We start from the raw sequence: 18,986 nt of genomic DNA, 5'->3' as shown, positions 1-18,986 counted from the left end.
ACAAGCATACAAATTGAGGGTGTGACTGAAAAAAACCCTCCATGCTGTTTTGAGTGAGATATGGGTTCTGAATGTGTCCTGCCTTCAGTCTCCGGGTGAGCTGTTCAAAATCTGCAGGGCTTTCTACGTCACTAGCCGAAACAAGGGGCCTAGGGTGCTAACCGTTAGCATGCTAGCTCGTTCTCAATGGCAAAACACTGCTACAACACACACACAAATTCACCCTAATCTACAAAATAAATTGTATAGAACTACATATATGTCCCTGTTCTGCAGGTATTCCACGCAAAGTTGGAAGTGCGCCCTCGTTTAGAAGAAGTCTCCCAGCTAATCCTGCCTTGTACTGACCGAAGTTAGAGAAACAGCTAGCTAGCTCATGTAATCCTTACCTAGCTACTGCGCATGTGCGACTGACAACAAAGATGTTACAGAAGTTGATTAGAGGTCTCACTCTGTAGCTAAAACAGAGACCTGACACAGGGGGAAAAGAGGAGCTGCAGCAATGTGCAGTACAACAAAAATATGTTTTTTGAAAATTAAACCATGTAAACCTATTTTGATACGGTCTCAAATTACAATTACGAACCTGAAAATGAGCATAATATGGCCACTTTAAAGACTTTCAGTTCTTTCTAGTGAAAGATATGCTACATGTCATTGATGCTTGTGTTGTGATACTGATCCTGTGTGGTTGGTGTCCAAAGCTTCTCTCTGCAAAACAATTCTCCACTCTGAAATGGCTTTTACAGGTAGTGTGTAATCGTTGTTATAGTCTTGAAAAAATATCTGCCAGAATTTATACTGCTGACCTACTGACTTGTTGAAACTGTGCGTGGCGTGCGTGCGTGCGTGCGTGCGTGCCAATTGTAGTTAGTAGAAAAACCACCATATGAAAAAAATGGCTGTTAACATAATATCCAAGCAAGTGGTGGTTATTTAAAAAAAAAAACAACCCTGGAGTAATGTCAAGTCTTCGATGGCACATTTACAAAATTATAGACATGAAAAATGTCGAGTTATACTTAACCCATTTGTCCCGGATGCTACTCGGATGATTTTTTCCGTGAACGGATACAAATCTTGTATGTTTTAATTCATTCATGAGTTGTTGTTTTTTTTGTTGCTGAAACTGATTAGAAAACCATATGGTGGAGTATCCAGTGAGAAAGGCTAAATGAAACAGGAGAAATGGGTAGCTCTGTGGGCCAGTGTGGTGAGTCATGTTGTGGAAAAACCATTCAATCCAAACTATCTGTCTTAACCAACCACAAGCCTGGAGAGCTGCACTGCCATACCAACATGTCTGCGTGTGTTTTTTCATTCTTTCCTCCCATACTCTTTCCTTGTCTTTTCTTCTTTATTTCCTTCTTTGATTTCCTTTTTCTTTTTTTTTCTTTTCTTCCTTTGTCATTCTCTTGCCCTATATTTTTGGCTGTGTGTTCCTTGTGTATTTTTGTGATTATCCTAGTTTTCTTCTGTCGTACTTTCTCTCTCTGTCTCTCACTGACTCGCTCCCTTTCTCGCTCTAACTCACAGCTCGCTTTGCATATCCTCCAGTCCTCTGTTCAGTCCGACACCTTATACCAGTGTCACCACTGTGTGTGTGCGGTATCGAGGTCATCTGCTACTCATGGGAGATGATTGATTGTAATTTCTTGGTATATAAATGTGTGATACTGCTGCAATGCACCCGTCATAGAAACAGCCTGGGCAGCTGCAGCCAAAAGTACAGTGTTGTAGGATTGTTTGAGAAACGTGCTAAATGTATGCATTGTGTGGGTTTGCATGAATAATACTATATGTATGTAAAATATCTGTTTTGGCTCTCAAAAAAAGCATTCCAGTTGTGTTCGTAAGTGTACTTTTGTCGGTCGAAAACCTTTACATCATATACCCATTTCCCACGATGTCCCAAAACAGCGTCTCTCCCTAGTCCGCGACACAAAAGGCACAGTTTCTCTGGTGGTTTGGTCTAACCTTCCATCTGTGCTGTGTGTTTGTGTTTGTCCCATCTCAGTGTGTGTTTTGCCTAAGAGCTGCATAAGCAGTAAAAAAGCTTATGTGTCTGGATAGCTTTGACTCTGTCTCAGCATGTCCTCTGACAGAGATGTTCTCAGCACAGACTGAACACAGGTCACTGTAAGGCCAAACATCACTAGACTGTCTAACATCAGCTTTTAAGCCACATTAAATGTAGAAATTCGGTTACAGTGCAGTTGTAGCTATGTTTCCATCCTGCTTGAAAGCATTTTGCACACACTAAATTAAAAACATTAGTCGGCTGAGTTAAATTGATTACATGGACTTTCTACACACACTGATAAAAGACTTTTGTAATAGTAATGGAACTATTCTTTAATATATAAACAGATTGGGTTTTTGCTATTGCAAATAATATTTTGTGCTTCACTCTGAAGCTAAACGATACTGTAGAGGAAAAAGTAGAAGAATTTTACTTAATACTGTTATGAAACAGAGACCTGGAGAATTGGAACCAGGACGTGACAATAGAGCAATGCTGGTGCTTAGTAACAGTAGCAGCTATATATATATATATATATATATATATATATATATATATTATAAGGGGATAGAGCACTGGTGGAATGAATAACATGGCTGCACCTCAAAGCTCACACACATCGACTAAACACACGGCATCAAAAAAGAAATAATTGAGTTGCGTTAACCAGCCAGTAGCAGTATTTGCTGACACTGAGTTCATGAGGGATTCACAAATCAAATCCCAGCAGGGCAGAGCTATTGCCTGAGAGCAGCAGAACTGCATTCAGAACCAGTTAGATTCAGTAACCTTGACCCAGTTTCCAGGCAGTCACACCCTCAGTAGCTGTACATCGTGGCCCGTCATACTAACGGAGAGACCTTATTATAGAGAGTGAGCCGAGACAGTAGTGGGGAGGGGAAGTGAGAGAGGTGTTAATAATGTGAAAGAAAATGGAAACAGGAGACAAGAGACGAGGAGGAGCGAAAACACAGATTTACACCAGTAGAGTCAGAAACGGTGAGAAAGGAGGTGGAAGAGACTAAAGGGGGAAAGAGGGACAGCATCAATATTTATATTAATATTGTATGCTGGCCTGGTGAAGACAGGATCAGTCCACATTATATTTGAATGGTCTCCATAGCAGATGATAGACTAGCCTTTAGTACACACAACTCCACAAAGCCATAGAATACACACATTACGTCGGGCCATTCTTTCCTAATGGACACAAGGATAGTAAATCACACCATCCAACTCCCATTTACTGGCTCTTCATTTAATTAATTCAAAGCACATCTATATTACCATCTGTGGATCCAAGAAGGAGTGAGAATGAAATGAAATTCACCAGCTTTGGGCTTTTGCCAGTGTTTGCTTCTTCTTTACCAGGAGGTTTGTGGCAGCAGCCTTGCTGAGGTTGCCCTGAGGAAGGCAACTAACACACTTACTGTAATTCATAAGCTGCCTCTTTAATGCAGCTTTAATATCTCATGTCTGTTTGTGGCCACTTTTAGACATTTTTGCATGGCAGTTCATTCTTTCGAATTGGTTTTGTTTTCTACTTTTAAAAAGGTTTCTCTGAGGGCAGCCCGGTGAAGTTGGCGGTAAATCAGTGGGTTTTTCCAAATTGAGTCGGTCTGTCTGGCTGCAGGACCTAGATCCTTTATCCCTCTGGCCCAATCATTGTTGACATCAATGCCCTGCGAACACTCAGCGTGTGTCTAAGCCTACTGTCTGTGTGATAAGGTCATTTGTAGGCTGTTTATGTGCATTTTTATGCATGCAAACCCTGCCTATACATTTGCAGTGCATTCAAATGTTACACCATTCATGTGTGCATGTGTAGTACATGCAAGCAGGGCTGTTTGCGCCCATCCCTGTACAGAGGATTAGCTCCCTCCACCACCCCCACCTCCCTCAACCCTGAGCTCTCTTCTAGCAGTCACCAATCAGGTTCCTGTTTTCATCCTGAGAGTGACACACTCAGACACTCAAATCTCCAAACAAGACCGATTTGGCATCGCTGCAGACTTGGCAGAGGTAGTAATGGCAGTCAACAGGGAGATAGGCGTGGTGGTGGTGCGGTGGTTGGTTGTTTGGAGATCTGTGTGAGTGTGTGTGTGACTGCTGACTGGTGGTATAGCGATAACCGTCACACCTGGTGTGTTGGTAGTAGTCAGTCGGGCAGATGGGAAGAGAGAAGTCCGGTTGGGCTTTTGCCACCAATCTCGGCTCAGCAGACGACAGGAGATATTTGGCTCTATTTCTTTCTTTTTTCTTTCTGGCTCTTTCTTCTTCTGTTTGTCTTACCCCATTGAGAATTGCTTCACACGCTGAACACTCCTGAAGGTAACCTGCACTTTGGCATTTGACTAGCTGTTTGTTAGTAATTTCATGCTTAAGAGTTATTTAACCCCAATGAGTTATAAGAAGGCCAAATGTAACTTAAAACCTAGCTAGAAAAAAATTGTGGAAAAGATGAAAATCTTGAATTGACTCATTGAAAAACTCTAGCTGTAGTAAGCAACTGTTCAATTAACACGTAAAGATGATAATCCAATGTGTCTGCTTTACTTTACTAACTTGGTAACCATGTGCCCGACAGCTTCTCCCACCTAGATTTTGTCATAGCGACACACCTTTTCACGTGTTTGCAGCTCTGCTTTCTAGCATGTGAGAAAACAAAAAGGAGTCCAAAAAAACTGCTAAAATGCTGCAGTAACACCCAAGGGAAACCACTGCTACTGCTGTTAATTGCCTCTGCCTCTCCTGGTGTGCTTTTGGGCTGCAGATAAGGGGCGTATGATGTGTGTGTGTTTGCTGGTGTGTGCTTGGTAGAGTGAAATGTTGCTGATGAGGTAAATCAGGTATATTTAGAGCTGAGCCATGCAGCAATGTCTTTGTCTGGAGACCATGGACTGAGACTGGGGAGGGGGCGTGTTTCCTCAAGGTCGTGCCTGCTTCACTGCACTTGTTTTGCATATCGCGTGCATTTGTAAGCCAGTGCCGACATGTTCGCTGCAAAAAAAAAATTACAAAAAAGGTACCAGTTTGGCACGGTAATTGATTAAATATTGATTCTTGAAAGATGTAAAAGTGGAAAACATCTTATCGAGCTGGAATTAGTTTACAATGCAAATTACATGTTTTTGATGGAGGAATTTGACTTTTCTTTGCTTTGTTTCAAGATAATGACGCTCAATTAAAAAAAAAATTTAAAAATATTATTTCAATCATGATGGCACAAATCTTGACTAATTAAAAATGCAGTGTTTTGACTGAATTTAAGACTGAATGGATTATTCTACAGTGTTGACAATGGGGCCGACAAAAAAGTCAGGTTGAACCATGTGGTGTTTTTGATAGAGGCTGCATGTTTCACCTCTGTAATACAGTGCAGATCTAGTGTAATAGTCTTTCATAGTCCACACAGCTTTCCTTCCTTTATAAAGAAAAAACCAACAGGGTTTGGGAAAATACTTATATAGTTATACTGAGGGAAATTACTTTGTAAGATGGATTTATTTTTCTCAAGCAGTTTGACCTCCCACTGTATGTTGACCTGATTCAGACATGGACACCACTAGACACAGCAGTGGCAAAGATCCCTCCAGCAATTCTAACCCAATCCAATTCAGGTTGGCTGGTGGATCGAGAGCAGAAAAAAATAACTGACCTCTATTCTATAAATTAGGTTAATGCATTAGTCACTCCTCTCTACTACCACAGGTACTGTTGACATGACAAGATTAGCTTATCTAGCATGTGAAAAGCCATGCTGTTGGTTACATTAACTGAGCTAACAAAAACGATTACAGTGTGAAAAGTCAGACTTTTATTATGTCACAAAAGCCATTTATTTATTTCCCTTAAATGCCACTTATTTTTTGAAAATACCTTGCTGAAAAGGATGATAAATATAGATCCCATCATACATTACTACTCTGTAGTTTGATCTATGAAGCATACTGCCCTTAACATGACACTTTGTGAAATGGAGCACGATTGGTGAATTATTTATGGGCAGACTGGAAGGTACAAATAATACTCAACTCAGGTTCTCTGAGATACGGGTTAACAGAGACACCTGCTGGATAAATAGGTACAAGGCATTTGTGTGGTTGTGTATTTTTGATAAAGCATGTGTTCACAGTGATTATATCTTACCCAATCTCGTGATTTTAATCTTAGTCTTATTTGAATATTTTTCCCAGAATAACTACCTGGTGTTCATGGCAGAGCTGTTTGGTTGGTTTGAGGTGGACAAGCCATCTTTTGTGAAACCAAGAATGCTGGACAACGAAGGCACAGGCAAGTCTTAAGTTCTGACCTTACGACAATAGTAGCGAAAACAACTGTATTGTCACGTGTGGAAAGAAGTGGTGGTGAGTGCTAGCAGTAATAGTGGTTGTATAGGTACCTGTGGGTGCATTTAATCTGAAACATACACAAAGCTAAGTAATTAGGGGGGAAATAGTATTATTTTGCTATACATTGTGAACGCACAGTTTGATCAATTGTCTTTGTTGTGTCACCTCAGAGCCCTCATTCTTGTCAAAGAATATACCAGCAATCCCCATCTCCAAGGCAACCAAGAGGAGCTTCATGGAGAGACCCCCAAGTCCTGAAAGACCCAGGTATACTTCCAAAAATGCATCAGCAAGGCATTTCACTTGCATTCGAGTGGGGCTGTAGTTTACGCCAGTTCGTGGGCAGCTGGCAGGTGTGAATATATGAGACTGATTAGGCCAAATAAGATCGGATTTTTTAGCAAAATTCACATCTGGACAAATTAAAGCTAAAAGGACCATGAAAACATATAGTACAATGTATAACATGTTTGTAATTTTCTCTTTCTCATTCTCTAGTTTGCCCCTCCGACCACAGCCTCGAAACTCAGGTAGGTGATTTTCAATTTATTTATTAACTTTTTTGGTTTTTACCAAAAATTGAAGCGTTGGGTATGAATTTATGATTACTTGTACAGTAGGTAAAACAAGTTATGTTTTGATTCTTACTTTGCTTACCTGTGTCATCCAGGAGAGATCAAGAGGTCAACCTCAATGTCCTTTGTCGATGGCAACCTCGGCACCTGGCCCAAAGAAAAAAGGTTAGTAATATTACTGTCCTGTTTATCTGCTGCCCATTTAAAATATCCAATCCCAAAGACAATTAATTACCCCATGGGGATTAAGAAAAGCATATTGTGATGTTTCCAAACCAGACTTTAATTTAGAAAAGAATTTAGAAATATGAATACCAAAAAAAGGTATCTGAAGATTTAATCACGTTTCTTTTTTTGTTTTTCTGTTAAGGTCTGGGCCTTATGGAGTGTCTTTTGACATCCCCTTTGACAAAGAGGACTCTGCTTCCGGCGGTCTTCCCTCCACGCGTGGCATGGTCAGGTCTGTCAGCACTGATGATGGTTCCGGCTTCAAGGTCCACCACCTGCCCCGCGGAATGAAGCGTAACCTGTCCTTCCAGCCAGTAAATGGCCAGAGTGTCGGCATTGAGGAGGAGGGCTGCCCAGACAGCCTAGCTGGTATGGAGCCTAGCAGGCCAGCGTACCCCAACGGACATGGAAGTGTCATGGCAAAAACTCCCTCCATAGAGGAAGCCCTTCAGATTATCCATAGCCCAAATAGGCCCCCAGCGGAGGGGATCAACAGCGGTTTCTTCCTGCACACTCAGGACCACGGGGCTGGTGTTGGTGTCTTGGAGCCAGTGTCGGAGTTGGACTCCCAAGGGCCTCCGAGCACCACAGACACCACCGAGGTGGACACTGGCATCCATATTCAAACAGAAGACATGCTAGATGAGGATTCCTCTCTGAAAGACTGCTCCGTGAACATGGACCTGGATATGGACACGCCAAGCCCCTGCCCGAGCAGTCACAGCAAATCCCCCTCAGGGTTGAAGTTGACCAGCTTTGCTGAACAGAAGAAGAGGAAGCATACGCCATCATTGCCAGACTCGGGGAGGTGCAGCAGCAGCTCCCTCAAGACCACTCCTGAGGGCTCCGACTTTTGCCTCCCGTTATCTGTCTCCTGGGCCCCGACCCCTGAGCACAGCCCCAACCATCAACAAACCACACCCCCCCTCAGTGCTCAAGCATCGCCCACACCTGTACAACTTCCAGCCAATGACCCTGCTCAGGTCATGGCTACGGAGATGGTACAGCTGAGGATGAGGCTGGAGGAGAAACGTAAAGCCATCGAAGCGCAGAAGAAGAAAGTGGAGGCTGCTTTCACAAGGCATCGGCAAAAGATGGGTCACTCAGCGTTTCTCAATGTGGTAAAGAGAAAAGGAGATGGGGCTGCCAGTGGAGAGGAAGGAGGGAAAACCGAGGGAGAAGGCAAGGTAGCAAGCACAAGTCCCACCTTCAAATTTGGGAGGAGCAAGGCGGACACACCCGATGGGGCAGAGCAAAGCAGCACCGCTTCCTGTTGGACAAAGTCGCCTGGTGCAGGAGAGGAAGGTGGTCAAAGCCATGCTCAGCTCACCGAGGTAGATCTCACCGAGTACACGCGCTCAATTGAGAAACTGAACCATTCATTAGCCTTCCTTCAGACTGAGATGCAGCGACTGGCTCAGCAGCAGGAAGTGATCATGTCCATGAGGGAGAAACAACATCAGCAGGCGTGGGTAATCCCTCCTCCCCATACAACCCCATCGCCGCAAAAACAGAGTCGAGCCGGAGCTGTTACTCGATCCTCAGGACCCTCTTCTCCTGCCGACTCCCCTCGTTCCACCCACCGCTCTCCAACCAGCATCAAGCGCAAATCTGCCTCCTTCCACTCACGTACTCCTCGCGCCGCTCGACCCAACGAGCTGAAGCTGGCCCCTTACAATCGAGTCCTAACTGCCCCACAATCTGTCGACAGCATCCCCAGGCTACGGCGATTTTCTCCCTGCCAGCCCTTGGCAAGTTCTTTCGTTTACATGGGGGAGAAACCAGCAACCTCCAATCCAGAGACAGTAGGTTCAGATGGAGATAAAAACAAGGAGACAGAGTCACTAGATTCCCCAGAGAGGGAGATTGCTGGTGTATGTGTAGCCAACTCACCGCCCAGCTCCCCCAACCTGCAGAACAAGAGCGAACAAACAGAAGCAGATTCAGTTCAGAAGTCGGTTGCAGATCTGAAACCTACCATAGAGTCATCATTTCCTGAGGTTCTGGCCCACCCTGTGGTAGAGACCTTCACAGTGACACCTACAGAGATTCCTCCCCAGCCAGAAGCCTCAGGCCAAGTCAAGAGCAGCTTGATTGAGGTTCCTCTGTCAGTCATGAAGCCACTGGATGATCTGTCACTTGATGATGATTTGGAGATGCAGCAGGGTGATGTGGAAGGCCCGTATCAGGAACAGAAGATTTCTTGTGGTTTTTTCTTCAAGGTAGGCATTTGATTCAAAGAACCAATGTCTATATTTTGTTGCACTTTGTCTTTTCATAATAAAATAAAAATAAAAAATTGAAGGGAGGAGTCAACAAGTAAGAACAAAGAACCAGCAATATACATTTTAAAAACCACAGTATGCAGACTCTGGGTCGCAACCATGCAGCGCCACTGGAAGCCTTAAAATGCAGTGGTGCAGTTCTGAAAAATAAAGGCAATTACATTTTAACCTGAGGCAGCCATGTTTTTTTATCAGGAAACTCTTGTTTCTAACATGATGAGATGATGATTGGTTCAGCAAACGTGTCATCTTCCCATTTATGGGTGCTAAGATAGCTTGCTAGCTGCAGTCTGGGCTTCGATGTAGGTCATAAAACTGGGGCTGTTGTGAATAATTTAGGCACAGCTGTGGAATTGTGGGGTTGGGGAAGGGTTGAATAGATGGTGGATGTGAGGGTGGATGCTGAGGGATGAGCAAAGGATGTACACATGAAATAAAATCAATTTGTACTGAAATTGGCTGCCTGGCGTGCCTATGTTGGGAACAACAATACAAAGAATATGGATAAAAACAGAATAATAACAATTACATAATAAAAGTTTAGGTGTCTGGATAGAATAAAGAGCAATATACCCTTTCTGCTCCAGAACAAAAGCCTCTACTCTGCTATGCCAAATTAGATGAATAAAACGTTGGGAGTATCACATAATAATCTGTCACAACTGTAGAATGTCAGCTTTGCTTAATGAACAGCAGCTACAAAACAGTAATGTATAATGTTCACTAAATGATACTGGATTTTTTTACTATGCTTACACTCTTTACCTAAAAGGTGAGGCGACTGACTTTGTTTCCTATGTGACTCAGGCGGATGGAAATGCCGAGGATAACATGGCTCAGAAGAGGGCAGCTCTGTTAGAGAAAAGGATGAGGAGGGAGAAGGAGAGCCAGCAGAGGAAGATGCAGCAGGAGGCTGAGATAGAGCAGAAGAAGGAGGAAGCTCGGTATGTTGACACATCTGGAAAATAAGGCCATACACATTTTCAGAACACAGTGTAGTGAAAAAAAAAAAAAAAATATTAACACAGATTATTATATATAATATCCACCATCGGATATATTGATGGTTTATGTAGTTTCATGTGTCCCATGTTTTTTAGACTCTTATTTTATTTATTTTTTAATCTTGAAACATATAAATGAGGTTTACTCCACTGCTGGAAATTAGTATCAAGTTAATTAATAAATAAAATGTGAAGTACCGATGTTTTCTTCTATTTTTCAAACAAAAACATCATCAGATTTAAAGATCCCATGGCATGAAAATGTCAGTTTGAGGTTTTTTAACATTATTTTGAGTTCCCCCAGCCTGCCTATGGTCCCCCAGTGGCTAGAAATTGTGATAGGTGTAAACCGAGCCCTGGGTATCCTGCTCTACCTTTTGAGAAATGAAAGCTCAGATGGGCTGATCTGGAATCTCCTCCTTATGAGGTCATAAGGAGCAAGGTTACCTCCCCTTTCTCTGCTTTGCCCGCCCAGAGAATTTGGCCCACCCATGAGAGAGAGACATCATTGCTTTCAAACGAGCAAAGTGGCAGTTGGTCAAGGTCACACCCCCACCCTCAACCTTCCCCCCCCCCTCTCCTCCGGGAAAGAGACTTCAGATACAGTATTAGAGGACCACTAAGGTCTATATAAAAGCATCCAAAGAGCACCATGTCACGGGACTTTTAAATGTACAATTTCTAACTTAAAGGTCCTATGACATGCTGCATTTTGGATGCTTTTATATAGACCTTAGTGGTCCCCTAATACTGTATCTAAAGTCTCTTTCCCGAAATTCAGCCTTGGTGCAGAATTACAGCCACCCACAGCCAGTCCCACAATGAGCTTTCATAGGATGTGCCATTTCTGTGTCTGTAGCTTTAAATGGTATTGAGGAGGAGAGAGGTGGGGCAAGGTGGAGGGTGGGGGTGTGGCCTTGACCAGCTTGCGGCCATGGTTGTAGCTCTATATCCTCATGGGCGGGCCAAATTCTCTGGGCAGCTGTTGGCGGCGGGCAAAGCAGAGAAAGGGGAGGTAATCTTTCCCTTTATGACGACATAAAGGGAAGATTCCAGATCGGCCCATCTGAGCTTTCATTTTATCAAAGGTAGAGCAGGATACCCAGGGCTCGGTTTACACCTATCACCATTTCTAGCCACTGGGGGACCATAGGCAGGCTGGGGGAACTCATATTAATGTTATAAAACCTCTTAAAATTTAATTTTCATGCCATGGGACCTTTTAATACTTCATTTACTTTTTGTAGCGTATATATTCACCTATGCTGAACAGAAAACAATTACAGTATTTCTCTGCACTGACTTCCTCCAATTCCTCTGCTCTGTCTCTTCAGACTGAAAGCAGAGGAGGAGCGCGTCAGGAAGGAGGAAGACAAGGCCAGGAGGGAGTTCATCAAGCAGGAACATCTCAGGAGGAAGCAGCTTAAACTGATGGAGGACATGGATACTGTCATTAAACCTCGACCAGTCAGTGGGGCCAAGCAGAGGCGGGGGCGTACCAAGTCCATCCATCGCGACAGCATGGACTCCCCCAAAACCCCTGTCAGAGCTGCCACAGGTAACCATGGAGACGGCCCCCACTCAGAGAGCTCATGGTCATCCCATCCGTTGAATCCGTGTCCTGCTGCCACTTTGCTTTGTGCCACCTGAGAATGTCTTAATCACATTCTATCACAATAATTACACATTTCAGATATTTATCTAATTTGGTCAATTTAAGCTTTCAACTGGGTTAATTGTGACATTTCATCTACTGCCTAACAAGCCCAAATGAATACAGTAGAACTTGAAATTTGAGCTTGAACATGATATTTACTGAAGGAGCACTGCAATACTTGTGTGTGTTTGTATGTGTTTTTATGTCAATAATTAAATCATGCATTATAGTATAGTACAGTATAATAATAATATTATATATGACTTTATATAATAATTACTTTGTGTGTATTACTGGATGTTAGAGTTCATTTTAGTCCAAACACTGAGGCCGCATTGCTCTGTGACAGGGTTGGTACAAAACCCAGTGGACAGCCTGGTGTTGTTATTCATGGTGCCGGTGTAACTGTGTCGTGCTGTATCACATCTCATCTCACATCCAGGTTCACGCCAACGTGTCTTTTCAGTCTCCAGCTTGTCCCTTGCTTCCCTCAACCTGGGAGACAGCGACAGCGTTCACTCTGAGAAAAGATCGCCAAGGTGAGATGGTTTTACAAGTTTATAGCTGTTGCTGTAAGTTTGATGTTTTCAGGGAATTTTTCACAAGATTTGAAACTTTTGGATACATAACTAATTCAGCAATGTAGCAGTGGGATATGTTTAGTAAAAAAAAAAATGCTAGGTGTAAAAACACGCGTGTATAACTGCCAGTTTGCTGTATGATTAAAAATTGGAATACCTAAAACATAAAAACACAGACTTGACACCCTGCTATTATTGAGAATAATTCACAATTTCAACCTGGTTCACTCATTTTAGGAATTACAGTAACTAAGCCACTGTAGAGGAGCATTAAGTCAATGCATAATATATACAGTAAAAGCACGCTGAATTATACAGGGCAGAAATTTGGCATGTGTATCTGATAAAAAGCATCTGGGGCATTACTGGTTGAGGTGTAGCCAGACATGGACATATAATATTTAAAAACAATACCAAAACAATTTATTTGAAAATATTTGCGAAACCTTGACTTTGGAGTGAATTTTAAACATATTTCTTTTAACTGTTCTTCATGTGCAGTAATGGTGATACTTTCTGACCTTTTTTGTCAAGCTCTCCAGACTAACTCCAGTTCTCAGGTCTAACATTTCTTCTGTATTCTTCTACCTTCCTTCTTTTAATACTTTCTTTCCTGCTGTTTCACACACATCAGAAGTGCTAGTTTAGCCTCTGGTGCTCTCTTCTGCTTTCTGAGCTCTCCTAAACTGAGAAGAAGGTTAGTTTCTGCTTGGCAGTTTTACTTTAAGGCACTTTAGACTGCCCTGAGCCCAATCCTGCGCTGAAACCCGGTTCCACACTGGGTTTTATCAAGGATTGATCAAGCACTTAAAGGAAAAGCAACATATCTCCTTATGATGAACTTCAAAGCACTGGTCTAATGCTACGCCCCCCCCCCCCCACTTACCTTTCTGCTTGGCCTTTTTCACACCTGATAAAACATCAGAGTAAATGGTTTAGTTTTGTTTCGAGTCACTGCGTTTCAGACCTGTTCTGTAGAACACACCCTGCATAAAACATCCATCTTATCAAGTCATTTAACCCCATGTTGTGTCTTAAAATCTGCTAGTGGGATTCAAGAAATCAGTTGTTCTTGAAACATGCAAAAATTTAGTTCATCTGAGTTAGACCTTTTATATTCTTTTGGAAGATTAGGCCTTTTTGAGAGAAAAAAAAGAAGCTAAGATGACTTGTTAACATGGGCAGTTTGCAAAAAAGAATACATTTGAACTTAGGTTGGCTGAAGTTGCTCTTACTGTACATTTGCTGTGCTCATTGATTTCACATAATTACAGACGCAGAATACTGTGTTTTGTAGATGAATTATGATGTCAGTGGAATAAACTGTATTCACTGTGTATATACGGAAATCAGTTGTTCATGTAGAGAGGGGACACATAATGCAGTTTGCAGCCAAGAAAAAGAGTAAATGTAAAGTGCTGCAATATAATTGATTGTCCTTTTTTATTGACCATGTATGCACCAGACTGCCTCACAACACCGCACTCACTGCCTGTGCTTGCAAGCTTTGCTACTCTAAGAGTTACTGTGACGATGTGCAACAGACACCCAAACCAAGTTCAAACTGTGCGCTGGAATAGTACACACACTTTCCCTTCACAGTAAGGGGTACATCTGTATAGACATGATGTAGACAGGGTGGGAAAATGACACCAGCCTAATTCTGCTGTTCTGCAATGGTTGGGAGGATTTCTTTTTGGAGATTCAAAGTATCTAGTTGGCTTGTATTATAGTAAAGTAGTTTCCTGCCCTGCCTACAGAAAAAAATGCTGAGTGTTCAGAAGCAGCACCCGTGCAGAAAGGTCATCTAATACTCTGTGTGTGTGTGTGTGTGTGTGTGTGTGTGTGTGTGTGTGTGTGTGTGTGTGTGTGTGTGTGTGTGTGTGTGTGTGTGTGTGTGTGTGTGTGTGTGTGTGTGTGTGTGTGTGTGTGTGTGTGTGTTCTAGGCCAGATTCTGCAGATGGCTTCCTGTCCCCGAGTCGCTGCAGCAGCAGGAATGGAGAGAAGGACTGGGAGAATGGATCCACGACCTCCTCTGTTACATCTAACACAGAGTACACTGGTAGGACAACTTAGGCCATATCTTCTATAGCATCGGTTGTCAATGCAAATGTTAAAATTAGCTGACTACAGTGTCAGTTTACCCTTAATAGTTTGGAGAATAGACATGATTTTAAGGCATAAAGGTAAATGGTAACATGTTATGGAATGACATCATGAACATAGTTATCAATTTTTTTAATCTTGTGTAATTTCGGTATCCAGTGCAGCTAATATTGATACTAAATGACAGCATTTTTTAATCTTTTTAGTAATATTGTAATTTGTTTTTGTCCAAAGTTAAGTCCTCCTCTTTCTCACTGCCTTCTTGGTAGGGTTTCCTACCTCAGTAGATGTACAACGTAAATCAAACATCTTAATGCTGCATTCATAGCTACATTTTCTTTCTCAATCCACCCAATAACACATGGACATGCTACCAGTAGCAATCTTCATGCATGATTTATCAATAAAAAGAGTAAAAATAGGGAGGGGAGTCTTTTCTTGACATAACTGTGTAGTTGTCATGACAACAGTCCAATCCTAATTTTCTCTCTTGTGTTCTCATTCAGGACCAAAGCTATACAAGGAGCCCAGTGCCAAATCTAACAAGCACATCATCCAGAATGCTCTGGCCCACTGCTGCTTAGCAGGCAAGGTTAATGAGGGGCAAAAGAACAAGATCCTGGAGGTAAGGGCATGGAGCTTTGAATATATTATTCTATATACTTGCAAGGTTTGGAGTGTCCTGGTGGCTGTATTGATGATGCACAATGCATAAAAAAGAAAAGAAAATGAAGGGAAGGCTGCAAGACATTGAGTTCTGCAGGAAATGTAATGTAGCGTAGCTGAACATTGATTGCAAAAAACACCAAAGTAGAATGAATGGAATTAATTTGTGAATGACAGCAGAGTGGTAGTATGATAGCACTTTGTTGTTGTACTAATACACTTGGTGATAAGGAAAAGCAGCCTACATTATACTGAATTTATCAAGACAATGGGTAACAATTGAGCTTTTGAGTTTGCATTAGCCAGGGAACAGGCAAATTCAAAGGCCTGGTTCTCTGATATTAAGGTAAATAAAATAAACTATTTGAGAATTTACAGTTCGAGGGGTTTCATTTTAAAACCCTTCCATCACAGTGATTTACAATATTTATTTAGGTCATGTCCCACCAAAGGAAATGTATGTACAAGTAAAGGTTTGCTTTGTTACAAAAAGGGCTAGTCAAAGAATAATAGATAGTACTCTAATCGCAGAGAGGAAAGGCAGAAAAAAACATTTTAGCATTTAAGCCAATCTAAATCACAGGGCAGACACACTTTTAAATAGCTAGAATTAGGCTTGTGAGAGAAGAGTGAGACGAGTCAGATATCACCAGAACCTAAGCTTTCCTTGAGCATACGTGACTTTCATACTGTATCTAATGAGCTTTTCTCCCCTGACCTTAACAGGAAATGGAGAAATCAGGGGCCAACAACTTTTTGGTTTTGTTCCGAGATGGCGGCTGCCAGTTTCGCTCTCTCTACACCTACTGCCCCGAGACGGAGGAGATCAACAAGCTGACAGGCATCGGCCCCAAGAGCATCACACGCAAGATGATCGACGGCCTCTACAAGTACAACTCGGACAAGAAGCAGTTCAGTCAGATACCAGCCAAGACCATGTCGGCCAGCGTGGATGCGGTGACCATCCACAGCCATCTCTGGCAAACCAAGAAGCCAGCCACCCCTAAAAAAGTAGTGCCTGCCCAGTCCTAATGGAACTTAATACACCCAACATCACCATTCCCCCCTCATATGGAACATACCCATTTCAATTTGCACTTCACTGTACATATCCATGAAGATTCAAGCACCTGCAATGCCAGTTAGATGAATGCATATTTGTCTTAGGTTTATTTTTGTTTGTTTGTTTGTTTTTTCTTCTCATTGCATTCCTGTCCTTGTTTTTCCTACTTACTCTGGTCTGGACATGATAGGACTCAAAGATTATGAACAACTGGAATGTATGCCAATGCTTATCACTTCTGTGTTTTTAGAGATTGTCATGTTTGAGTCAAGTTATGAAGGCATGTGTGGGTGTTTTGTTTCCTATGTGCCAAACGTCAAAAAATCAGACAGTATGAATGCCGGGACATTTTACTGAAGCACTGAATGTTTTTAATTAATGTACATATTGATCTACGTTTGCATTATCCTGTTGATGTGTGGCCTTATGCGCGTTTTGTTTTAGCGTGTGAGTGCAATGAGGTGATTGTAAAACGGCGTATACAGATGGGATTTTTTTGTACTTAGAAGAACACTTTTTTTTCTTCATCCCTGTGGGTAAAACGGTTTGTATATTAAGGTACACAAAACTACAAAACGAATTGCATACAGCTAGTGTTAGCCACACAGTATATGTGTGTGTTCAGCTCAACAAAGCCAAGCGGTTTCAGCTTTTTCAGAACCCTTTTTGAGAAAGTGATTTCAAAGAATGCAGGACGTTACCGTGGATCACTGGTTCTCAACCTGGTGGTCGAGACACCTGCAGACGATTTGAACTATCGTGTTATGTGTGGAAAAAAAAATCTATTTCTGATATACAAATATGCTGTCATGTTTGCAATCGTTGTGTTAAATTCCTTTTTACTCCTAATATACAGAAGTAGTTTCAACCTCAAGATGTACTCCAGGAAGTAAAGTTGACAGACAGTGAAAGTAAAACTCCTCCCTATATTAACCATCTGGTTTGTTTTCACTTGGGGTTTACAATGAGGCATTGCTTCAGCCAAAAAGGTTGAGAACCAGTGTTGAAAATCACTCTGCTGCTGGTTCACAGCAGATTTGTGAACAAATAAAACAGCTCAGTATTATTTTTTATTGTCAAATGCTGCCTACTGCAGCACATAGGATCTTTGCAGATTATTAATATAATGTACGATTACACTCTCACCCACTGGTGTCAGTAAAATGACTCCATTCCAAGATAATGACACCTAACAAGTTTTTCTCTGTATCAATATCAGGATTTACAATTAAATTCATAATAGTACTTCATTGACTTCAGATTCACACCAGGCTTACTTACTGTATCTTTTAAAAGAAGTCTGCACCTAAGGTAAAAGCAAACACCAGATGTCGTTAACATAAGCATAAAGTTTGGATTGCTTAGTTAAAAATCAATTGCTTGCACTGTACATCACTGCAAGTGTTGCTGATTCATTAAAATTGCCACACTGTTACTATGGTTTTCATTTTCAACACATCTATGCATCTGTTGCTCTTACATTCTTACATAACACAAACGTGTTGTCCCAAACAGCCTATAGATGCAACGCGTCCTAGATAGACCAGACAATATACTAATGTTGTTAGATTTCTTTTATTTGTTTGTGTTATTAGGATAATGAATTTCACAAAATAATGCAAGGCAGAATAAGGAAGATTCTTGTTGCTGCATACGGGTAGAGACTCGCCACAGAGTTTCATTGGTGTCAGTATCACGTTCCTTTTGCCACCGAATGTCAAATCAACATAATTTGCAGGTACGGTTTCCAACAAAAGAAAATCTGCTAAGATTATGCTTTGTTTTTTAACGGGAGGGGAGGGGGGGGATATTTATGACCAAAAGAGAGCATGTACATGTCTTTGAAAATGTAATCTAATGTAACAGAGTGTTTCTCTGTTGGTAATTAGAATGATTTGTCAACTGAAGCTATGTCCACTATCTATGGCGGTTTAAGGCCAAGGTAAATGGTTATTTAAACTCTAATGATATTGTACAGTGTATTCATGTGAGCTCATACCTATTCACTATGATGACTTTGTTTTGTTTGTCAGATGCTGTGCTGTCATTCAACATATTGCTGAACATGTAGTTTTAATTTTGTTTTTGTTTTTTGGCATTTAATAAAACTAAGCATGGCCTCAGCATTTATGTGGTGTTTATTGTAAAAAACAAAAAGTATTGGATGGATCTGTCAATCACCATTGGATGTATAGAAATGATTAAGGAGACGTAAAGACGATATGGGGTGTCACATCTTTCACCATGCAATATTTATGGGCATATTCTTATTTTTTTTTGTTGTTTTAACAGTAGACATTTTACAGTAACAATATATCAACACTTTTGTGTGAGGCAACAGTATCATTTTCAAGGCTTGTATTTGTTTAACCTCATTCTTATCCTCACTGAGCTGAATAATTGTTAGACATCAAACACTTCATTTTGGCAAAGCAATCTCTTAGGT

The 18,986-nt window shown here is 41.6% G+C and overlaps 1 protein-coding gene across 8 annotated transcripts in view; it reads left to right on the top strand.

The window, feature by feature from the left end:
- camsap2a (calmodulin regulated spectrin-associated protein family, member 2a) overlaps nucleotides 1–18,664 on the top strand; it is a 59,070-nt gene extending 40,406 nt beyond the window's left edge. For 2 of the 8 annotated variants that reach the window (XM_039811290.1, XM_039811287.1), the window contains 12 exons: nucleotides 6,220–6,316; nucleotides 6,546–6,642; nucleotides 6,874–6,905; nucleotides 7,046–7,115; nucleotides 7,321–9,400; nucleotides 10,271–10,407; nucleotides 11,802–12,025; nucleotides 12,567–12,663; nucleotides 13,340–13,402; nucleotides 14,649–14,767; nucleotides 15,318–15,436; nucleotides 16,204–18,664. In XM_039811290.1, the coding sequence (XP_039667224.1) occupies nucleotides 6,220–6,316; nucleotides 6,546–6,642; nucleotides 6,874–6,905; nucleotides 7,046–7,115; nucleotides 7,321–9,400; nucleotides 10,271–10,407; nucleotides 11,802–12,025; nucleotides 12,567–12,663; nucleotides 13,340–13,402; nucleotides 14,649–14,767; nucleotides 15,318–15,436; nucleotides 16,204–16,509 (3,441 nt within the window). In that variant the 3' untranslated portion in view covers nucleotides 16,510–18,664. The remainder of the gene's footprint in view (nucleotides 1–6,219; nucleotides 6,317–6,545; nucleotides 6,643–6,873; nucleotides 6,906–7,045; nucleotides 7,116–7,320; nucleotides 9,401–10,270; nucleotides 10,408–11,801; nucleotides 12,026–12,566; nucleotides 12,664–13,339; nucleotides 13,403–14,648; nucleotides 14,768–15,317; nucleotides 15,437–16,203) is intronic. The other 6 variants (XM_039811292.1, XM_039811294.1, XM_039811291.1 and 3 more) reach the window with 4 other exon arrangements.
- Nucleotides 18,665–18,986: the final 322 nt, after the last annotated feature.

This window comes from Perca fluviatilis, chromosome 9 (assembly GCF_010015445.1).
Source record: "Perca fluviatilis chromosome 9, GENO_Pfluv_1.0, whole genome shotgun sequence".
Classification (NCBI taxonomy): domain Eukaryota; kingdom Metazoa; phylum Chordata; class Actinopteri; order Perciformes; family Percidae; genus Perca; species Perca fluviatilis.
The sequence above is the reverse complement of the archived record's forward strand: the minus strand, read 5'-3'. Positions and strand labels throughout refer to the sequence as shown.